This window comes from Triturus cristatus, chromosome 6, assembly GCF_964204655.1.
Source record: "Triturus cristatus chromosome 6, aTriCri1.1, whole genome shotgun sequence".
NCBI classification, from domain to species: Eukaryota; Metazoa; Chordata; class Amphibia; order Caudata; family Salamandridae; genus Triturus; species Triturus cristatus.
This window is the reverse complement of record NC_140589.1, coordinates 197,298,037-197,319,968: the sequence shown is the minus strand read 5'-3', so window position 1 is coordinate 197,319,968 and position 21,932 is coordinate 197,298,037. Positions and strand designations below refer to the sequence as shown.

Genomic DNA, 21,932 nt, shown 5'->3' with positions numbered 1-21,932 from the left:
CACCGGTTACAGTATAGTGACCAGGAACTGGAAGATAAGAGACTCATGGGATTAAGAACCTATGTTAAGGATTTGATTATAGCAATGCGAGCATGGCTCATGCTCGATAAGTGGGAAGAAAGATGGTCCAAGAAGAAAAGTTCTAGAGGAGTAGTGGGAGAGACGCCACCTCCGGGAGGAGGCACGATGGCAATAGGGAGTTTCCCTTTAAGGGAGGTACAGAATGGAGGATACGTGCATGTACCCTGGAGTAGAGGGGACTTGGCTGCTTTCACAAATGATTTTCACCGGCTAAGGGAAAAGCCTGTGGAGTGGTACAAGCAAGTTGGCCGCTTTGTCAAAATCTCGAAGGTATTGTGGATTGATTAGAATACTTTGTTTGACATTGTGATCCCGGGGGACTTGTGGTCGGCATGTAAGGTTGCGATTGAATGGCCGGCCTCAGAGCCCGACAGGGATTTGATTACACATGGCCCGTCGCCGATAGTGATGAAAAAGTTTGAGCAGGTAATCACTTGGTTGAAATCGAAGGTCTCACCACAAGACACCGATTGGGTAAAGATAGATAGGACGGTACAAGAGCCCAAGGAGACAGTGCATGAATTTTACGAGAGACTTTTGCAAGCTTTTAAACAGTACAGTGGTTTGGAGGCATTGGATACCAAGGTAATGGGACAGTTTGTGTCCAAGTTTGTGTTGGGATTGAGGCCAGAGGTTAGCCTAATGATACAGCAACATTTGATTTGTTGGCAGAATAAGTCTGTGGATGAGATTCTCCGATACGCTAGGTATTGCAGTGATGAAATCGAATCTAAGCACAAGAAATTGAAAGACAATCTGCTATTGGTACAGATGCAGACCGCAGTGCAGGGACAGTCTACTGGAGGAGCGTTGGGAAGGAGGCAGGGAAATTACCAAGGAGGAGCACAGAATGCTCAAGGACAGGCGAGGCCGAGAGGAGTAGATCCTAAGACCGGAATGGATGTGACAGTATTGAAAAAGACCACAGCTTGTCACCTTTGCCATCAGATTGGACACTGGAGACGCGAGTGTCCGTTTAATCCATTAAATCAATTACAGCAGGAAGAAGAGTTGACCCATGTTCCAGTGGCAGACACCCTCCCTGTAGTGACGCAACCTAGAATGACAAAAGGGGGGATGAATGTTCCGCAGGTACAAGTTCCCCGACCGCCTAGGATACAGAATATGCAGCAGGGAGCTCGGACGTATGTACAGATGCCTCTATTCGAAGTGAATGGGGAGGATGATTCCGGTCCAGCAACATGATCTTGCTGGAGAGGAGACGATGATTGTGCGCTTAGAGCGGTCCTAGAAGTAGATCAGAAGGGACCCTTTGTAGAAGCAGAGATCGATGGCCACCCTACGACCTTTTTGGTTGATACGGGGGCTACAAGGTCGACTGTAAGATCTGCAGTGATCCCGTATCTACCCCTCTCTGGCCAAACAATCCAAGTTGTCGGAGTAGCGAACAAGCAATTGACTAGCCCACTGACGGAACCAATCCCGATTAGGATCGGGAACTTCAGTGACAGACACCAGTTCGTGGTGTGCGATTCTAGCCCAGTCTGTTTGTTGGGAAGAGATTTATTGTGTAAACTTAACTGTACCATCTATTGCACACCGAATGGAGTGGAAGTTCAGACAAGAGATGATGATGCGACCTTTAAGGTTGCGAATCAGCGTTGGTGCGTGGAAATGTATCCTGCACTTACAGTGGAGGAACTCCCTTTAGACCTGAGGGAGTCGGTGTCAGTTGATGTATGGGACCTTAGTGGGGAAGAGATCGGACTAGTTAAAGGTGTAGATCCAGTGAAAATAAGAGTCAAAACGAATGTAGAGTACCCGAGAACTCCCCAGTACAAATTGTCACCGGAAACTATTGAGGGGATCACACCTGTAATTGAGTCTATGCTGAGGCAAGGAATTCTGAGAGAAATCAGGGGTAGTCCGTGTAATTCGCCCATAATGGGACTGCAGAAGCCCAGTGGAAAATTCAGGATTGTGCAAGATTTGTGAAGAATTAATGAAATTGTAATCCCATGTTGTCCCGTGGTACCGAATCCATCCGTGATCCTGTTCCAAATCCCATGTGATGCGGAATGGTTCACCGTGATTGACCTGTGTCAAGCTTTTTTCTCGATTCCTCTGCATGAGGAAAGCCAATTTCTTTTTGCGTTCAGGCTGGAAAATCGTGTGTTAACATGGTGTCGTATCCCACAGGGGTACACTGAGAGCCCATCTATTTTCAACCAGATTTTGAAAAAGAATCTTGAAGGTCTAGAGCTTCCCCAGGAGTCTGTTCTCGTCCAGTACATAGATGATTTGTTAGTGGCGTCAAAAACTGAGGACACCTGCAGGATTGATACAGTGGCACTGTTGAATTTCCTGGGAGAGAATGGGCATAAGGTGTCTCCAAATAAATTGCAGTACTGTTTGAGTGAAGTACAGTATTTGGGTCATAGGATTGAGAAGGGTAAAAGGAAAATATCACAAGATCGCATAGATGCGATCTTGAGAATGCCCGTCCCGACGACTCAGAGGGCAGTTCGAATGTTCTTGGGAATGGTTGGCTACTGTCGCCAATGGATCCCGAACTTCTCCTTTGAAGCAAAGCCCTTACAGCGGCTGACGCACAAGGATGTGAGTGATCCGGTACCATGGGATGAAGACTGTTTAAGGGCATTTTTGAAATTAAGAGAAGCCTTGTGCTGTGCGCCAGCATTGGGAATGCCTGATTATAAGAAGGCATTCGCGTTGTTTTGCTGTGAAAAAGAAGGTTGCGCATTGGCAGTGTTAACTCAGGTCCATGGGAATGTCCGTAGACCAGTTGCCTATTTTTCGGCTACACTAGATCCAGTAGCCTCTGCGTTGCCCGGATGTCTCAGATCCGTTGCTGCAACAGGTGTCAGTATCGAGAGATGGGAGAGCATTGTAATGGGTCATCCGCTTACTGTGCATGTGCCACATTCTGTTGAACTGTTGATGACCAGGACTAAGACACAACACCTCACGAATAATAGATTGACACGTTATGAACAAGTCATCTTAGCTGCTGAAAATGTAACGTTGAAGAGGTGTTCTGTTTTAAATCCTGCCACACTGTTGCCGATCCCGAATATTGATGATGAAGATTGTGAGGATCATGACTGCCTCGATGTGACTGAATTGTGCACCAAACCCAGACCTGATATTGTAGATGAACCACTTTCCGAACCTGATGAAATATTCTTTGTGGACGGTTCATGTTTAAGAGACCATGCGGGTCAGTTGAGAGCAGCCTTTGCTGTTTGTACTATCACTGGGGTGGTAGAAGCCGCTTGTCTAGAAGGAGTATACTCCGCACAGGTGGCTGAGCTAATTGCTTTGACTCGTGCCTGCGTGGCCGCTAACCAGATCCGTATAACGATTTATACGGACAGCCAGTACGGGTTTGGTGTCGTTCACGACTTCGGACAGTTATGGTCCCAGAGGGGGTTCATGACATCATCTGGATCACCCATTAGAAATGGAGAATATGTGAGGCAACTGTTGGAGGCGTTGCAAGGCCCCGACGAAATTGCAGTAGTGAAGTGTTCTGCTCATACGAGAGGAAATGATTTTGTATCTCTTGGAAATAACTATGCCGACGAGGTGGCCCGATTTTGTGCAGAACAGGGGTGTGATTTTACAAAAAGACACATAAGAGGAAACGAAGAAACAACTGACTTCAGTGTGATGTTGGCGATGGCCGATACATGGGAGGAGTTAAAGCAGTTGCAAGACGAGGTGTCTGATGAGGAACGGGATGGTTGGGTGCGAGCTGGATGTGAGAAGGGAGATGTGGAGGTTTGGGTTTCAAATGATGGAAGAGCGGTGTTACCGGAATGTTTGTTAAATCCAATGGCACGATTGATACATGGTGCTGTGCATCTTGGCAGGGATGCGATGGTGCAAGTGTTTCGTCAGACATGGTACAATACGAAGTTTCGGGCAGCAGCAGAAGCTGTATGTCAGAGATGTGTCACCTGTCAACAAATGAATGTAGGGAAAAGGACAGCTGTGACGATGAGTCACATAGGGAGGTCGGGTGGCCCTTTCAACAGGATGCAGTTAGATTTCATTGAGATGCCAAAGTGTAATGGGTTGAGATACATATTAGTCGTGGTGTGTGTCTTTTCCAGATGGGTGGAGGCTTACCCGACACGCAGGTGTGATACTCTAACTGTAGCTAAGTTGCTGTTGAGAGAGCTCATTCCGAGGTTCGGGTTCCCGACCTCTTTGGAATCGGACAGAGGAACGCATTTCCACAGTGAATTAATGAAGTTGCTTTGCGCTCCCCTGAACATAGATCAAAGGTTGCATTGCAGTTATAGACCAGAGGCTTCTGGGATTGTGGAACAAGTTAATGGGACGTTGAAGGCCCGAATGGCAAAAGTGTGCTCCTCTACTCCCCTGAAGTGGCCAGACGCTTTACCTCTGGTGCTAATGAGTCTCCGAAATGTGCCAGATAGGAGAACTGGATTGTCGCCCCATGAGATATTGATGGGGAGAGCGATGCGTGTTCCAGCAATACCAGCCTCTGCATTGATAAATATCACTGATGATGTTATTCTGGACTACTGTAAAGGCCTGGCTGATGTGGTTCATTCTGTGTCCCAGCAGGTGCAGGCGGTAGCTGTTCCAGCTGCAAGTGATCTGTGCCACGATCTGCGCCCAGGGGACTGGGTATTGGTACGGAAGCACGTGAGGAAGAGTTGCTTAGATGTTCGCTGGAGAGGCCCCTATCAAATCATCTTAGTCACAAACACTGCAGTGAAGTGTGGGGGACTACCGAACTGGGTGCATGCCTCCCATACCCGTAGAGTTCCAGCACCCTTGGAGGATACAGCCCCTCTTGTAAATGAAAACCCAGCTGAGGTGGCAGGGCCATCTGAGAGGGCAAGTCAAGCTGTAAGGGTGGCTGACGCAGCTGGTTGTGCACTGGAACAAGCTGTAAACGAAGGAGAGAGAAACTCAGAATCAGAACCAGAAGCAGAAGAAGGTGCATTTGGCGGAGTGGAGCCAAATCTTCCCGGAGAAAAAGATAGTGCACAGGGTATCGGAAGGGAGAGCAGAGGTGTCTCAGAAGCAGGAAGAGTTTGGCCCGTGAATCTGAGACGGGAAAATTTAAGAGGGACCCCGAGAAGAGATCTTGCCCCAGTGTCGGAGGTGCAGGAGTCGGAGCAGAGTGAGGAAGAACAAGATCCGGAGGCCCCGAGAAGGTCGAGGAGAGCCAGAGTACCGTGTCACAGGTACGCTTCACCTGAGTGGACGTACGTAGCAACGAATGCTAGGACCGATGAGTACGGGGAGGCTGAGATCGATTACTCTTGTCAGCGGTCCACCGAATCTGAGGGCAGAAGTGCTGCTGAAGATCCCAGGATTGGAGATCGAGGGAGTACTGACTCTCTTCATTCCAGATTCGCCACTCCTGAGTAACATTCGTGGTCTGATTTTGGATACATTGGCGTTCCCGAACTTTGCAGTTGTACCTTCTCCCCAAGAACTGAAAGCTCTTAAACTTGAAATATTGCAAGGGGTCCTGGAGCTGTTGGGACCTGCAGTTATTTTAGATTGAAGTTGACCTCTAGAAAATAGAGACTGAACATTAAAGGAGAAACATTTGCTATAAGGGATAATTGTTGCACTGAGAGATTAGCCTGAATGAGAAGGAGACTCTCGCCCATTGTTATCGAACTGGATTCTGAGCGTGAGAGAAAGATGGCAGAGCCTAGAAGTACACACGGGAAGGCGAAGAAAGTGATAGGTACACTTTTAGGAGTAGTCATAGCTGTTATTTTTGCCGTAGTCATAACTTCGTATGCAGTGGCCCACAGGGAAGAGGGGAAGATGTTGGGAACACCTACACCTGTTACCACCAGTACAGAGAAAGATATCTCAGGAGATAAAAGGGCGATGATGATAGAAGAAAGTCGTAGGCTACACATGGATTTGTCGAGAGGTGACTTCAAGCTTAATGCATATGCGAAACTGTTGTATGAGTACGTTGATGCGATGGATGCGAAGGATTGCTATGTGTGCATGCAGTTGCCTGCTTCTGTAGATGAGGGTATTAGATACCATCACCTTCCATTGACTTATGGGATTTCTTGCAGTCTATTGCTTAGCCTGTTTTATGAAAGGAAACAGTTTGACTACTATTTCTCGAATTATGACACAGTACTTCCTGACGTACCAGCGTTCAAGCATTTGAATAAGTATGATTATTATAAGTCGCAAGAAAGACTTCGGACTTATTTCATCCCGACTCAAAGTTTGGATACTGCTTATGCACATAGACATAATCTGACATGTTCAGTGTCAGACACTGAAAAGAAATTTATTGGCCAAGTTGAGGACAGATATAGAAAATTAACCCAAGATAAGGATGGGGGAAAGAAGTCAACTGATTGGACAGAAGAAGAGAGGCTACATAAGTCAAGGGGAAGTTATGGACCCATAGCTTTAGATCAAGTACAGAGAGAAATCTGTGTGTTGCTCGTCCGCAGTCGGACAAGGACAAGATCTGGGTGGGACATAGCACATGTGCCCATACCTTTACTATAGAAGATTCAGCTAGGAACTTTTTGCAGGGTCAGATACAGGTCATCCCAACGGTGTATTATGTGTGTGGAAGGAATGCATACGTGAGGTTGCCTGAGCAGTGGTACGGGGTTTGTTATTTGGCTGTTATTTTCCCGAAGATATACCATGCCGAGGATTTGACTCTGCTAGAGACAGGACAACACTCTAGAGCACGAAGAGATGCTAGTGCAGGAGCTGTGATTGGTGATATCTTTGGAGCAATCATACCTGGTCTGGGTGTGATTTTAAATGATGTGAAAATACGAAAATTAGCAACTGTGGTTGATGAGTTGTCAATGAACACAGCGAAGTCATTGTTGTTGGTGGATGGAGAGATGTTATTGATCAGGACAATGGTTTTACAAAATCGTCTTGCGTTAGACGTATTGTTAGCCAAGGAGGGTGGAGTCTGTAAGACATTGAAGGTTCAGGAATGTTGCACATATATTCCAGACAACAGCAAAGAGCTGAGGAAATATATAGTCAACATTACCACACTTCATGAAGAAATTGCAATATTGGCAGAAGAGAATGTGTGGGAAAAGATTGGAAAAGGATTTGGACATGTGGGAAGCTGGTTTGCAGATTTAGGGAAGGGAATTCTTGGATATGTGCTGAAGCCAATTTTGATTGTGGTGGTTTGTGTGATTTGTTTGTGGGGACTTGTGAGAGCGTACAAGTGGTACCGAGGAAACAGAGCTGAGAGGATTCTCAGGGGATATGAAAGACGAATGGCGCACATGCAAGATAATAAGTACCAAGATCTGAAAAGAATGGAGGGTTTCCGACATAATGGAATGGTTACCACTTCTGTATAGATGGATTTGTGTGATGACAAGTTGTCATCAAAGGTGGGAACTGATAGAGCGTTGCTGATGCGAAAATTGTAGGGGTGCACCATATTCATTGTTGGTCAGCACCCGCATATAAATGGGCATGTTATCCAAGAATAATGGAAATGTATTCAATGAAATAGAATAGTAGAAATGTAAATAGGCCTCGGGAGAAGAGAAAGGCCATCAGTTATTCTGAATTGCATTGATATATGTGTAATGCTTAGTATAAAAATGTCGTGCATTAAGAGACATTAAGCCATGTTAGAAGGATGAATAAGGTAATTCTCTTAAGTATGAGACGAATAATTAGAATTGTTAATGGTAGTGTGTTTAGTTTGAGGCCTAACCATGTATGTAAAGTGAAGGCCTTCGTTTAATTTAGCCATGTTTTCTTAAGACGGCAGGATTCTAGCAAAGCTTAAAATACAGTGCATTGTGAAACCTCATGATGTTAGGGGTTTTTTCCTATTCAGCATTTGGCTGCAGGTACAAGGCCATGTAGCTCGTTAGTTAGAATGAGTCTTTGTTCGAATGGAATGGAGACAGAAGGAGTAGACATGAAGGGAGTGGATTGGAATGTAAAGTTGCAACTCCTGGTACAGAGAAGGCCTGGGACCCAAGGTCGAATTCGTGGAAGGAAGATGAAAGGATCCAAATGGAAATATACTGAAGGAAGAGGTTGCCTGAAGGGGTGTGCTGAAGGGCATGTACCGCTTTTGGGGTTTTGTATTAGGGACAGAGCCCCATGGGTTGGGCAGACGAGACTTAGGAGAGGGACGGAAAGGAGCAATATAGATCGAGCTCTCAAATGGTGAAGACTTCTTAGGAAGTTTCACTTCTGACACCTTTTATGCGATCCTCACCTGGAAGGGAATGAAATTCCCCCGTTATAGTTAGTTCAGATAACTATAACTCGCGTGCCCGCAATCCACTGCTCATGACGTCACTCATGACATGGTCAGTGGCATCACTCATGACATCACTGATGACATCATCCTTGTGATAGAGTGGCGGTCGCGCGAGTTATAGTTATCTGAACTAACTATAACGGGGGAATTTCATTGGTTTTTTACGAGTGAAATATCCACCTAACTATAACATGTGTGAAACCTATGGTTTTTTAAGTTAATTTGCAAGGTTTTTTAAATGCTAATTCCTAACTATAACGTGTGTGAAACCTATGGTTTTTTCGCTGAATTTGTACGTTTTTGTAAATGCTAATTTATTTATGTATTGTTATTTTTTTTATATATTTATTTTACAATAAAACTACGTATTAAAATTTTATTTTTTGGGGGGGTTTTCACCGTGCGCGCACCCAGCGATTTAAAAAAAAAAATATATATATATATCACAATTTTTTGTATTTTTTTTTAAGCTTTCCTTTTTGAAAATTTTTTTTTGCCGTACGCGTAGTCGCGGAATCGTTACGCGAAGTTCGCGGAATTTTTCTCGCGGAATTTTTCCGTTTACGCCGTGAAATTACAATTAATTTTTGCCCTTGGGGGTCCTTCTGGGACCCCCTGACAAAGGCTAGGGGGTCAGGAACTGTCCACCCTGCCCCCTTTTCACGTTCTCCACCTTTGTTTTTCACCCCCTCAGACTGCGAGAGACAAAATGGCGGCCGACACTTCCTGGTTTCGACCGATTCGAATGTTTACTAAGATCTAACAACCAATCAGAATCGCGCTTGTGCACGGCGGCGTGCGCGTACGGTAAGCTTACGGTACGCGCTCGGAGCGCGCCTATAGATATATATTTTGATTTAAATGCTATTTTCTCAGGAAATACTGAACAGATTTACACGAGACCTTCAAAAGGCACATCCCTGACCTGAGGGCTACCTCTCTGCCAAATTTCAAGTAATTCTGTTCAGCCGTTCGGGCTGTAGCTCGGACTAAAGGTCCTATGGAAAAATGCATTGGGAAAACGCGTTTTGGGACCCCCCCTTTTTCTCAGCCCCCGCTTGACGAATCCCCCCGAGACTTTCAGGGAAGGAGCGGAGCGGAGCGCCCCACCTATTTTGAGAATTTCGCGAGGATTCGTCAATCGGCGCCAAAGTTATTCCAAATAGAATGTTGCAGATTTCCTATGGAAACACGGTCCTAACTATAACTATCTACTGGCGACCGCCAGTAGATAATATATAACTATATATATATATATATATATATATATATATATATATATATATATATATATATATATATATATAATGATAATCAATATGTTCGTATTATTTTTAACAATATTAGTGTGAATGATTTTGTCTGATATTTTTGCACCTACCATTCCAAGTGTAGGTAGACAATATTTTTAGATCGATATTTTGGACACAATATTTGTGTAGTGTGATATTTGTTTTTCTGATATTATGTCAGGCATCTCAGACTGGTCTCTCAGGCGAATGTAGTGCTACATAGAATGATGCAGCTTTACTGCCTGGTGGATGCATGGAGAGTGATGTTCCCTGACGAGGCAGATTACATTGTACTGTTCAAAAGTCCACGTTCTTGTATTGATTTCTGGTTGACATTGCAGTCCTTGATGGGCTGGATTAGGGAGGTGAAAATACTGAAGAGAACCTTGTCAGACAACTCCCCTGTGGTGCTGCTGCTGGAGGACCCTTACAGAATGTCAGGAATTAGAATCTTAGGTGACCAAGCTACAAGACCCTTTGTTACACTCACTGATCTGAGCAGGCATGTTGAAGTATATCCAGCAGAATGCAGATTCAATTGCAGAGGTAGGAATGCTCTGAGAGGTGTTTAAAGCCTATATATGGGGCATTTGCATATCTAAGGGGGGCAGGAATGCATATAAGGCTAGAGCCTTTGGAAAAAAGATCAAGTACCTGGAACAAGAGTTTGAAAAAGTAAACAGTTGGCCATACTGTCCCAAATTCAGGACTCCCAGAAGGAGTTGAGGGCACAACGTGAAGTATGACAATTGGGGCAGCATGCATGAGCTGGGGTGTTTGTAGAGGGAGATCGGCTGGGAAAAAAAACTGGCTTGGGTGCTGAGATCCAGTGGGTATTGTGAGCAGATAGCAGTCATACAGGGAGGGTGGAGCAGTGACTATGTCGCTGACTGCCATACTGGATGTCTTTCGATGATATTATGAATAGTTATATGCTTTGTGCCCGGGCGTTGCAGTTGATGACATAGTAAGCTCTTTTAATAACCCTGGCTTAGGTTGATTGAGAAATGCAGAAGATTCTTAACTTTCCTATGATGGTTGTAGATGTAAAACTTGCAATCACTACTTTGTTGAGTGGGAAGGCCCGAGAAATTATGACCTTCTGGTTGAGTTTTACAAGGAATTTGCTGATATACTGGATCGCAGAATGTTGCCATACGAAGTCTAAATGATTTTGCAATTTGCCTCAAGAAACTTGATTTTCATTATTTGCAGTGTGCCTCTACAATAATGAAAAGATTTTTTATTTTGACTTCAGAGTACAACTAGAAGGAGAGTTTATAGAAGATTTTGTGACAGCTTTAAGGAAATGGACCTATTGTTGCAAATTTGGTGGGTCAACAGATGAACAAATTAGAGACCAATTTCATCTATACTGCAAATGTGAAAAGGTCTGTGGATACAAGATGAGCCATTTTTCAAGTGAGATTCTAGCAGTGGCTAAAATAATTGAACTCATGATGAAATGTGTCTAAGAGAACAAAACAGATAGGATTGAGACACCAGAAGGCAATTAGGTTACTGGTAAAATTAATGATTAATATTTTATGTGAGGAGTTACAGGACACGTGAGCAACAGGAAAGATTGTCCACCTTTTCGAGCCATTTGCTTTTAGTATGGAAAAGGGATACACTTTAAGAAATGCTATCGTAGCTTAGAAGGGAGGAAACAAAAAGATGTAAAGGAGGTTGTAGAATAACTTGCTTTGCAAGTTGCTTCATATAATGAGAGAAGTCTGATTGATAGTGTCTGTGTTGACAGTGTGCGGATGTCAATGATGTTTGACTCATGTTTACAATTATTTGGAAAACTTTTTTGAGACCAATTTATGGAGAATAATTTACTAAATAAGATGGATGTGGTGCCAGGAGGTTATGGTGATCAAAGAGTTAGAATGAAAGGTTATTTCCTTAGCATGATTGAATATAATGGGAAATCCATAATTAGCCCAAAAACGTTTCTATTAAAGGTGATAAGATTGTAAGCTGGCACCATCAAAAAGAGCTAGGAATGCTTTTAGATCCCAATGTCATTCCTCAAGTGTGTAGTGTGTGTGCAAGAAGTAGTAGAGAAGTATGAATAGTCTACTGAGTCAGAGAGGTTTTTTAATAACGTAAAGCAGCTCTATTGACCTAAGGGCTATGCTGACTCAGAGCAGTGTTGATGAATATTAAACCATTGCTTTTGCACTGAGAGCACTCAGGGGAGCAGAACTTTGGCAGTTCTTTTGGCAATTAACAAATGTAAAACCTTTCTCTGGGGGTCTTGTTTCACTTTATATACAAACCATAAGCCTATGTGTGAAATCTTTGAAGAGAAGGGTTTAGATTCCATCTCAAGCAGGATCAGAAGATGGGTTATAATCCTTCAAAGAACACACATTTATTGGTAACTATATACCAGAGCTGTTGAATTAAACGGTTGACTGTCAAGATTGGTCCTCACTGAGAAATGGCCTCCTGTAGATGAGATGTTATAGGAGGAAATGTTGGAGGAGGTCTGTGTAATAAGTAATGGTTGTATTACCAAAGGTGAATGGAAAAAATTAGGAAAGGATTCTGTGTTGAAAGATGTTATGAGCAGCTTTCTGACTGGTTGGGAACAGGTGAATAGTAACAGGTTGGAGCCTTTATGGTCCGCATCGTAATCAGCCCCTTTGTTGTCAGAAGAGAACGGACCACTCAACCAACAATGATGCTACCTAATTTACTGTCTTAGGGCATCTCTCTCCCCAGACCATATCCCTCATGTTGAATATGTGCATTTGTACAACACACTTTATATATTTAATTTAGTTACACTTGAATCCCCATCTCATACAAATGCTTCAGAACTGAAAAAGATGACAGACCTGTTTAATATTCTTGATTATGGTTTCAGGAACAGTCCAAGAAGAGATTGAAAGGGTGTTGGGATCTGCCCAGGTGAGATATGAGCACCGAATTAAAATGCCTTACACCAATGCAGTTATCCATGAAATACAGAGGTTTGCCAATATCCTGCCCATGAGCTTGCCTCATGAGACCGCAACAGATGTCACCTTTAAAGGATACTTTATTCCAAAGGTATGTATAATTCTGCAGTTTGCTTCCTATTGATATGTTAAGGCACAAGTTGACATCTCCTACTACACACTTGTGGTATTTGCATAATCTATTCACTGTATGAACTTCTTTAGTGTTCCGCTATCAATGCTACTTTCAACAAGGGGCATATCATAGTGAGTGGGATTTGGGGGAGGGGATGGATCCAAAATTTCACAACTAAAAGGTAGTAGGTAGTAGGGCAAGAGAGTGAGATAACCCAAGGAGACTGCATCCATGTGAGACCAGAAGCATGTGGGTGCAGCTTTCAGGCATGTTTCTTAATTGGGCACATGGCTTACTCTCCAATTAATGTTTTTGGAGATTCTGCTCTCACACCCTTGTTAAGCCCCAAATTTGTCTCAGACTGTGTTGGTGGAACCATAAACTTACAGGAGAGTGTCATACTGTATTGGTGTACTCACTGAGTGCAATCACGGACTGGGATTTAAATGATTTCCAGGCCTGCTTTTTCCTCACAATATTAACTCTCTGTAGTATGAAGTATGAAACTGCCATCAGGGTTGTTGTGGTCTTTTGTCCTGCTGTCCCACATGGCACTCCACTATCCCAAAAGAACCAAAACACAGAAAATAAGACTGCTGATTTTGACATTGCTGTCCTCCATCCCATAATAGATTTACATTGTAGGCCCAATTCAGCAATCCACCTTTACGATCGAAAATGTATACCTCTCATGTATCCACCAAATGATATCTTACATTTACTACTGCATAATTGTATGCAACAACCTCATACAATTATGAAGTACTTAATCCTGTACAAGGTAGATTAACCATGATTTACCTTGAGAGTTTGTGAATTCCTGTCAACTTGTGAGATAGTGGGCATTTACAAACTCATCCCTGATTCTACCCAACTTGTAAATTGTTACAGATTAGCTCCAACAAAGCACTAGAGTAGATCCCCTACAATGGTGGGAAAAGGAACAGAACATCCCAAACCTTTGTTACGGTGAAATGATTTCTCTACAGAAAAAAGTATTTTTTCCCCGGGGAATAAAAAGACAAATTGCAAAGCAACCTTTCCCATTGAGGAAATGTACTGTGTATACAATCTGCATTCTGGTTATTCTGGTTATGGTTTGCCCAGAAATGTAACATGATCAGAATTTCATATACATTGCCAGTAGTATGCCTGGAATCCTCAGACTTGTGCTGCTTTCCATGCCTACTACTGACAGTGTTTATGACTTCCATAACATAACATATGCAGTACTTCTAGGGGTGCAGATTTACTACTGCCAGTGTAAACCAATATGTCTTTAAGTTTTTGATCCAGAAAAGGTAACAGGCTAAAATCTCTTCTTGGAGGATGATCGTAGAATACAAATTATGAAAAGCCACTGCATCAGATTAGGAGAAAAATAAACACAGACTTTGCAGACTAGACTCAGGTCCCCCACATCCAACTACCAATCCAAAAATGCTTTTCTGTCATGGGGTGACGGAGGGTCACACTCCATACAGCCACCCCACAACCCTGAAGCTATGCCCTTTGCCTCCTGGTGCATGCTTTCTAAAGAACAAAAGAATAGCACACTCTGACAGTAACCTCTTCAGTGCCCATGACGAGATAGTCTCGTCATGGAGCACGGTCGCGCTGTGCCCATGACGAGACTATCTCGTCATGAACCCCACCCACTAATAAAACGCCCGGCACAGGAGGGGGAAAGGGCGTGGCACGGAAGGGGTTAAAAACTTTTGGGCAAATCAAATCAGAAACACCAGCCAGCCAATAGCTTTGGATGCTCTCTAATTCTATAATCGGTAAATAGCTTTGAATTATGTCATCTAGGTATCATAGTTCTGTATGTTCTTGGTGGATCATTATTATTAGTGGTAAGTGACAACCTATTCAATGCCAAATCCATAAAAGCAGATCAGGGAAGAATGTACCATGGCCCATCAGTTGGGGTACCAGAGATCACAGGTAATGTCTCCATCAAAAATCTGGAGCAATATCGATCAAAGACGGCCCTGTGTTAAAATACTCTGCAGGCTAAGGGCCTGACTATGAGTCTGGTGGTCCACGGACCACCAGGATCATGCTGGCATGGTGGTAGCAGTCCATCCACTGCCCATCTGACAGCCCTATTACAACTAGGGCGGTCAGACCGCCATTGCAATGCCGCAACCGCCAGAGATGAGATATCCCTGGTGGTGGCACAGTGGTCTTGAGGCCGCAATGTGCTTGCTGGGGCCCTGAGGCACAGCCAAGCATATTACGACTTTCCTCAATACCAGCAGTCTTATGGTGGTACTTCCTCCCTGAAACTGCTGGCCAAGAGGCAAAGTCCCTGCGCATGGGGGTGCATGGAGGGGGGCACATGTCAAGAGCGGTAAAGCACTGTTCATGGCAAAAATGTATCCAGGGATCCAGGTGGACCTCACAAAATTAAAGGCAACCCAAAATGTTTCAAACTGTACTTGAGAGCCAGCTTATCCCCAGAGATGCACTAATCCATGCGTACAGGGCTTATGTAATAATCCATTTATGTAAATTATGTGCTCGAGGGCATCTTGACCAGATCCTAAATGACTTCATAAGTCTGAGTTCATGAGCTCCAAAGTCACGACCATGGAATTGCAGACCTTCCAACTCACAAGGTGCCACTGTGTGACACACAATATTGGCTCCCTTCACATGGTCATCCAGTGAGGAGCAAAATCACATGGCAAGAGGGAAAACAAGCTGAAAACCACGGAAACAATGGATTTCCAACTCACCATTAAGGAGTGAGAAAACACCTCAGGTCATTTGATGGGGAGTGGGGTCCGCCCCTCCTTACATGGTGAAATGTTTGTGTTAGTTAGCAGGTATGGAATTGACAAGAAGATATTTCTATGGGGGAGCGGGTGCCATTTTTTAAATCTGCTATTGACGGTTGCAACTACTGCAATAAACAAAGGGGTGTGACTAAAATGCTAGATAGACAGACTGACAGACAGACAGACTGACAGACAGACTGACAGACAGACAGACAGACAGACATTCAGGGTGAACCATCAAGAGGGTAAAAAAAAGCATTTTACCCATTCATTTTTTCATAGGATCTTTGGACACAGCTAGAGCTTAAATCATTGAACGGATTTGCACCAAATTTATTTGTCCAAAAAGCATGCTTATTGTGAATTTGTGTAAATCCATTCAGTAGTTTTTGAACAATTAATGCTCAAAAACTTGTATATTTCACGTTGTGGAGAATCTGGAGAGCCAACAGATCTCTGGATAAGATATGATTAGCTGCCACCACATCAGCCAGGAAGTGGTCCCAGCCATCTTAGGACTCAACCTTCAGTTCTGAGTTGCAAAAAAAAGACATGGAGGCACGGTAGGTATACCCTGACCCCCTAGACATGGTGAGAGTTCCTACCTGTGGCCAAAAGCGTTTTTATAATTTTGCTGCACATTTTCAGACTATCCGCAAATCCGTGGCAAATATGTTTTAAAAACCAAGACGGCCTCCTTGTGTGTTTCTTTAAGAAAACCCTGGTGTGGTCCAGGGTCGTGGGGGCGGCGATGCATGTTTTTATTTTATGGAGGGGGTGCGTGGCTCTCCTCCCTGAGCCTCTGAGAGGTCTCGGGACCCCATCCTCCTGGGCTGAGGGAAAAAAAGATAAGGGGTCTCACAGCCCCCCTCTCAATGCCTAATAAGACCCCAGGGACTCATCCTCTGCATCCGAAATACACTAAAAGGGGAGGGTCGTCCTCCACGAGCCTAAAAAAGCCCCAGTGAACTATCCCCAGGGCCAAGTAACTAATGAAGTGGAGTGCCTGCCCCCCCCCCTTCCAGAGCCTTAAAAATCCCTGAAAGCCCCATCGCTCAGGCCTGGCACAGTGACTGTGTCCTGGGAAGCCCACCCTGGGACACAGTAGTTTCCCTGTCCACACTAGCGCAGAAAGGGAAACATATGTTTTCTCTCCTCTGGTGGGAGCAGTTTTAAATCTCCCACTTAACAAGAGCAAACATGAAAGTATGGTCGCATCTGACTGGAGATTTTAAAATGCTTCCACCGGCTGGCAGCAGTCTTGTGTTCTGTTTCCCTACCAGTACTTCTGTGGGACGGGAAATAGAACACATATCGCTCCTGCCTGGATGGAGCATGCTATCCCTGCAGTCACCCAACAAGTTATTTGTGTGTGCCCCGGTTGGGCACCGGGGCACCCACCTATTATCAAAAGAAGCCCAGGTGGGTGAGAAGGCTCAGAGAGGGGGGACAACATGGCCCCATCCCCTCTTTAAATATGGTATGACCCAAGGGAATGGTGTCCCTGGGGCCCATGGAAGCTCAGGAGGGGGTGGCATAGCATCCTCCCCTTTTTGATAAAATATGGCCACAGGTGATGGCGTTACCAGTGTCCCGGAAGGCTTAGTCAGGGGAGGCCACATGGCTCCCCTCCCCTTTTAAGTATGGTACGGCCCTGGTGGATTTCGTCCCAAGGGCCTATGAAGGCTTGGGGAGGGGGCCCGATGGCCTTTTTAAGCTTGGGGGCATGTGTCTCATCCCCTTAATCTAAGTGCTGTTTTGCGAGTGACCTGCGTTGGTGCCAGGGCACCCACCTAAATTTAGAGAGGCCCTGGGAATGGGGTACACATGGCCACAATAGGCTTGGAGAAGGGGGCCACGCAGCCCCCTCACATTTTTTATGGAATTCTGCTCTGAGGATGGGGTCCTCAGAGTGTATTAAGGCTTAATATATGCTTTGGCCCTGGGGTCACCGTGGCGAAGAACAACCCTATGTTGCGCACGCCAAAGGCTGTGCACGGCATGGGGTTCACAGCTGGCTGGAAGGTTGATTGCTTTTAAGTGGGTTGGCTACAGGGCCAACCACTCACCTCACATGACCAAAGGCCAAGTGTTGCAGTGGGGTTGACTGTCTGCAGGGGGGATTGGCCTGAAGGCCTGGCTGCAGGCCAGGCCCTGCAGCAACCTCCAGCCACTCAGGGTCAAAGGCTGTGCGCAGTATTGGGTTGGCTGCCTCCGGGTGGGTTGGAAGCAGACCAGGCCACAGGCCAGGCTCTGCAGCCTACCGCCCACCACTGAATGCTGCGTGCGGGGGGTAGCTCTACACATAGCAAACGTATTTCTTTACGTTGAAATCCTAGAAATTCTCTGAAAACACAAAGGTTAATGTACGGTTATAGTTAGGTCAAGTGTTTAGTAACAACATAATGTCTTATACTACAAGAAACACAAAATTTCACCAGTTATAGTTATCTCTAGTAAATAGAACTCATGCTCTAAAGTCACTGTTACTCATGCCGTCACCAGGCACTGCTAGTTACACCATATATTGCATCACTCATGACATATTCTATGATATCATTAATAATATAAATGCAACATTTGCAATGAAATTATTGATGAGAAGACTGTGCATGGTGGGGACATGAGTTATAGTTACATTAGAGCACAAGTAACACAACCATAATATAATTTTATTCACAAATGTATTATTTTCGGATGACTACAACTTCGGGACTGTCCCCGAGCTTCGAAAAGTCACTGGGCAACTCATCCACTAGGACCACTAACTTTACAATATGGGAGGGGGCAGCCTTCTATGTCCCTGGGTACCCCATCCCCCTGGCCTGCTCACTTACTGTGTCCCGGGGGAGCTCACTTCTGGGACACAGCAGTTTTCCTGCCTGCACCAAACTTGTGTTTGCTCTCAAATGGCAGGAGCACTTTCAAACTTCCCACCAAATGGGAGTAACATTGAGTCTGCTCCCAGCGGGCAGGAGCTTTGAAAATGCTCCCGCCATCTGGGATCAGACTTTTGATCTGTTCCCTGCCCGCACTGAATCGGGCAGGGACACAGATCAAGAGATTGCTCTTACATAGAGGGAGCAGCATAAATAGCTGCTCCCTCCAGGCAGGAGCAATGCTGCCTAACAATGGGTGGGAAAGGGTGGAGGGGAGCAAGCAGAGCTCTACCAGATGGAATGAGGATACTATCTTTAGTTGACTGTTAACCAGGGCAGGGCTGTGACCCAGTGTTGCGATAACCGAATGTAAGCACTGAATTGCAATGAATGGTGTGTATTACTATTGAGCCTGTTAATGTGACACTCTTTTCTGCAACTGAAGACTGTTTGCAAAAAAAGACATATACGCAGCAGGGTAGCGGGGGGGGGGAATGATTCTAGTTTCTTTTTCGTTGGGACTCTGGGGGGGGGTTGTTGGGATGGTAATCAATGGTCACGTCTCACTCGCTTTCAAATGTTAGGACTGAGTTGCACATCGCGAGCATGTAGCACATACCTCCTTCCTACAAATCTGTACGCACTGGGACAAGAGCCTTAAGCTCCTTAGTTGGAACGTCAATGGGCTAGGGGAAAAGGTAAACCGGAGTATTGTGCTCAAGTACATAAAACGGCATGCTCCAGAAATAGCGCTACTCCTAGAGACACACCTAGTTGGAAACACCTGTAAGGCTTTGAATAGATGGGGGTAAAAACTTGTGGCACACTCCGGTTTCATGTCAGGATCTAGAGGAGTTGGCATTCTCCTCAAACAATCCTTCAAACTCAGCATACAACACACTTGGGCTGATAAACTGGGGCGTTACTCGGTGGTCTCGGGACAATTGGAGGGATGCACCCTTACAGTGAGAGCAGTTTATGTACCACCGGGTCTACAGAACCAGACCTTTAAGGACCTGGAGACTTTCATGCTCTTGCTTCCAGAGGGCCAATTGATGGTGGGAGGAGACTTCAATTCAGTTGTCTCGGGCCATCTTGACCGATATCCGCCCGAGACATTGGCACTGCGAGCAGCTGGCTCACAAACTTTCTAGAAGCATTAGGCCTCACGGATCTCTGGAGAGCACAACACCCAGAATGCAAGCAATACACGTTCTACTCGTGAGCACATCACCCCTTCTCCAGAATAGACTACATGCTCATGCCTGTGTCTCTGACAATGACAGTACGCGAAATAAGACAGATGGCATGAGGTATTTCTGATCACTCCCCAATATGGACACACTCGGCACTGAGCGACAAGAGAGTGGGTAGTGTAGCGCCCCTTAACCCTTGGTACCTCCGCAATCCCACAGTTAAAACCGCACTCACACGAGCTCTCGACAAGTACTTTCAGGAAAACAAATGGTCAGTCGGTTCTTCCACGACTCTCTTGGAAGCATTTAAGACAGTAATCAGGGGGCAAGCATTGTTGGCTATTGCCGGATTGCGTAAAGAAAGGTTTAAGGACATGGCTCACCTTGAAAACGATCTCCTCCGCCTGGAGGAAGAAGTGGGTTAAGGGGATGGACAGGACACTCTCCACCCATTACAACTGAAAAGAACGGAGTATGAAGCCGTTGCAACAGACATGGCCAAAACCCTAGTGAGGGATAGGGACGGCAGACTCTATGATCAGGGAGACAAAGCTGGTAAATTAATAGCTTGGTTGGATCGGAAGGAGAGAACGCATAGGCTGGTCCCGGAGCTTAAAAGTAGCTCTGGCGCTGTGTTAACAGATCCCCAGGACATAGTCAACGAGTTCGCAGACCACTACAAAGTGGTTTACCAGAGTGGCTTGGACTTGCAGGAGGAGGACTCCACTGCACTCCTCGCAGACTTCGCTCTACCTACCCGAACAGCCGAAGAACGGCAAACATTAGACAGCGCCCTAACGAATGATAAAATAGCACTGGCAACTAGGAACCTCCAACCAGAGAAAGCCCTGGGCCTTAATGGACTATCAATTGAGCTGTACAAGCTTAAACCAGACAAATTGCCCCTCCACCTTAAAAACATGTTTAAGGAGAGTAGAGATCGAGGCCAACTTCCACGCGACCAAAGAATAGCAACGTTAGTCACCATACACAAGGAAGGGAAACCAAGAGACGAATGCTGATCCTATAGGCCCATCTTTCTTTTGAATGTGGAACCCAAAATCCTAGCTAAGTTATTGGCAGGCCGGCTAAATCAGGTTATATATATAAATTGGTACACCCCGATCAATCAGCTTTATGGCTCATCGAAACACAGCCTTAAATCTATGACTGTTGCATGACGTACCTGGGTGATTGGCCACAATCCGAGAAGACGCGATAGTGGTTTCACTGGACGCCACCATGGCGTTTGACACACTCGAATGGCCATACCTATTTGCGGTTCTCAAGAAGTGGGGCTTCTCCCCCAGGTCATTGGGTGGGTAAAGCTCCTCTATTCTGACCCCCTGGCACAAGTAGTAATAAACAACAAGAAATCAGATGCGTTCACTCTAAGCCGAGGGACTCGACAGGGCTGTCCACTCTCGCCTTTGCTCTTCGCTCTCTCCCTTGAACCTTTCGCATCCTGGATACATAGAGACCCATCCATCAGGGGACTCAAGTGGGTGGAGGATTGGGAGGACCGCATCTCCTTGTATGCAGACGACGTTCTCCTATATCTCGCCTCTCCCCAAAAGTCGCTCCACATAGCTCTCGACATTTTCACAAACTTTGGGAAAATCTCTGGGTATAGAATTAACTGGAGTAAGTTGTTGTTTTATATTCTCCATTGAGACCCTCCCTCCCTACCTCGGGGCTTCCCCATTGAAGTTGCTCCAGAGGGATTTAAATATTTGGGCATCTTCATTACCTCCGATGCCAAACTTTGCTACGAGCACAACCTCCTCTCCCCATTACAAAGATTAATGCGAGACGCCGCGGCCTGGAAGGCGCTGCTGCTGTCACTGTTGGGAAGAGCGGCACTCTTCAAAATGATGTCCCTCCCGCCCTTCCTATATGTCCTGCAGAACTCCCCAGACCTAGTCCCGACTAGGTCCTTCAAGGAAATAGATAGTATCCAAAGAGACCTGCTGTGGGACGGTAGACCATGCATTGTATTACACAAACTCACACTCGGGTGGTACAACGGAGGCATAGGGCTCCCAGATATCAAAAAATACTACTGGGAACCCATTTGGCAGCCGTGAACCACTGCACATATCGTCTCGGTGACGACCCTGGATACAGGATGGACAGATGGCGGCTCCCTGGGGGGAACTTCAACAGAGCACTCTACTCCAGACCCAACAGATATTCATTAACGGGACCCACAAAACACTCTGTCCAACTCTGGCACATGGTAAACCGTAGATTAGGATGGGACCAAAAACTCACACTAGCCACTCCACTATGGGAAGCGGAAAAACTAGGAACCCTTGGGA

At 45.4% G+C, this 21,932-nt stretch overlaps 1 protein-coding gene across 1 annotated transcript in view; it reads left to right on the top strand.

Annotated features, from left to right (window-relative positions):
* The window catches only part of LOC146816631 (cytochrome P450 2K1-like), a 434,887-nt gene that overhangs the window by 384,142 nt on the left and 28,813 nt on the right, over nucleotides 1–21,932 (top strand). The window contains exon 7 of the mRNA XM_085610510.1: nucleotides 12,542–12,726. Coding sequence (XP_085466636.1) covers nucleotides 12,542–12,726 — 185 coding nt within the window. The remainder of the gene's footprint in view (nucleotides 1–12,541; nucleotides 12,727–21,932) is intronic.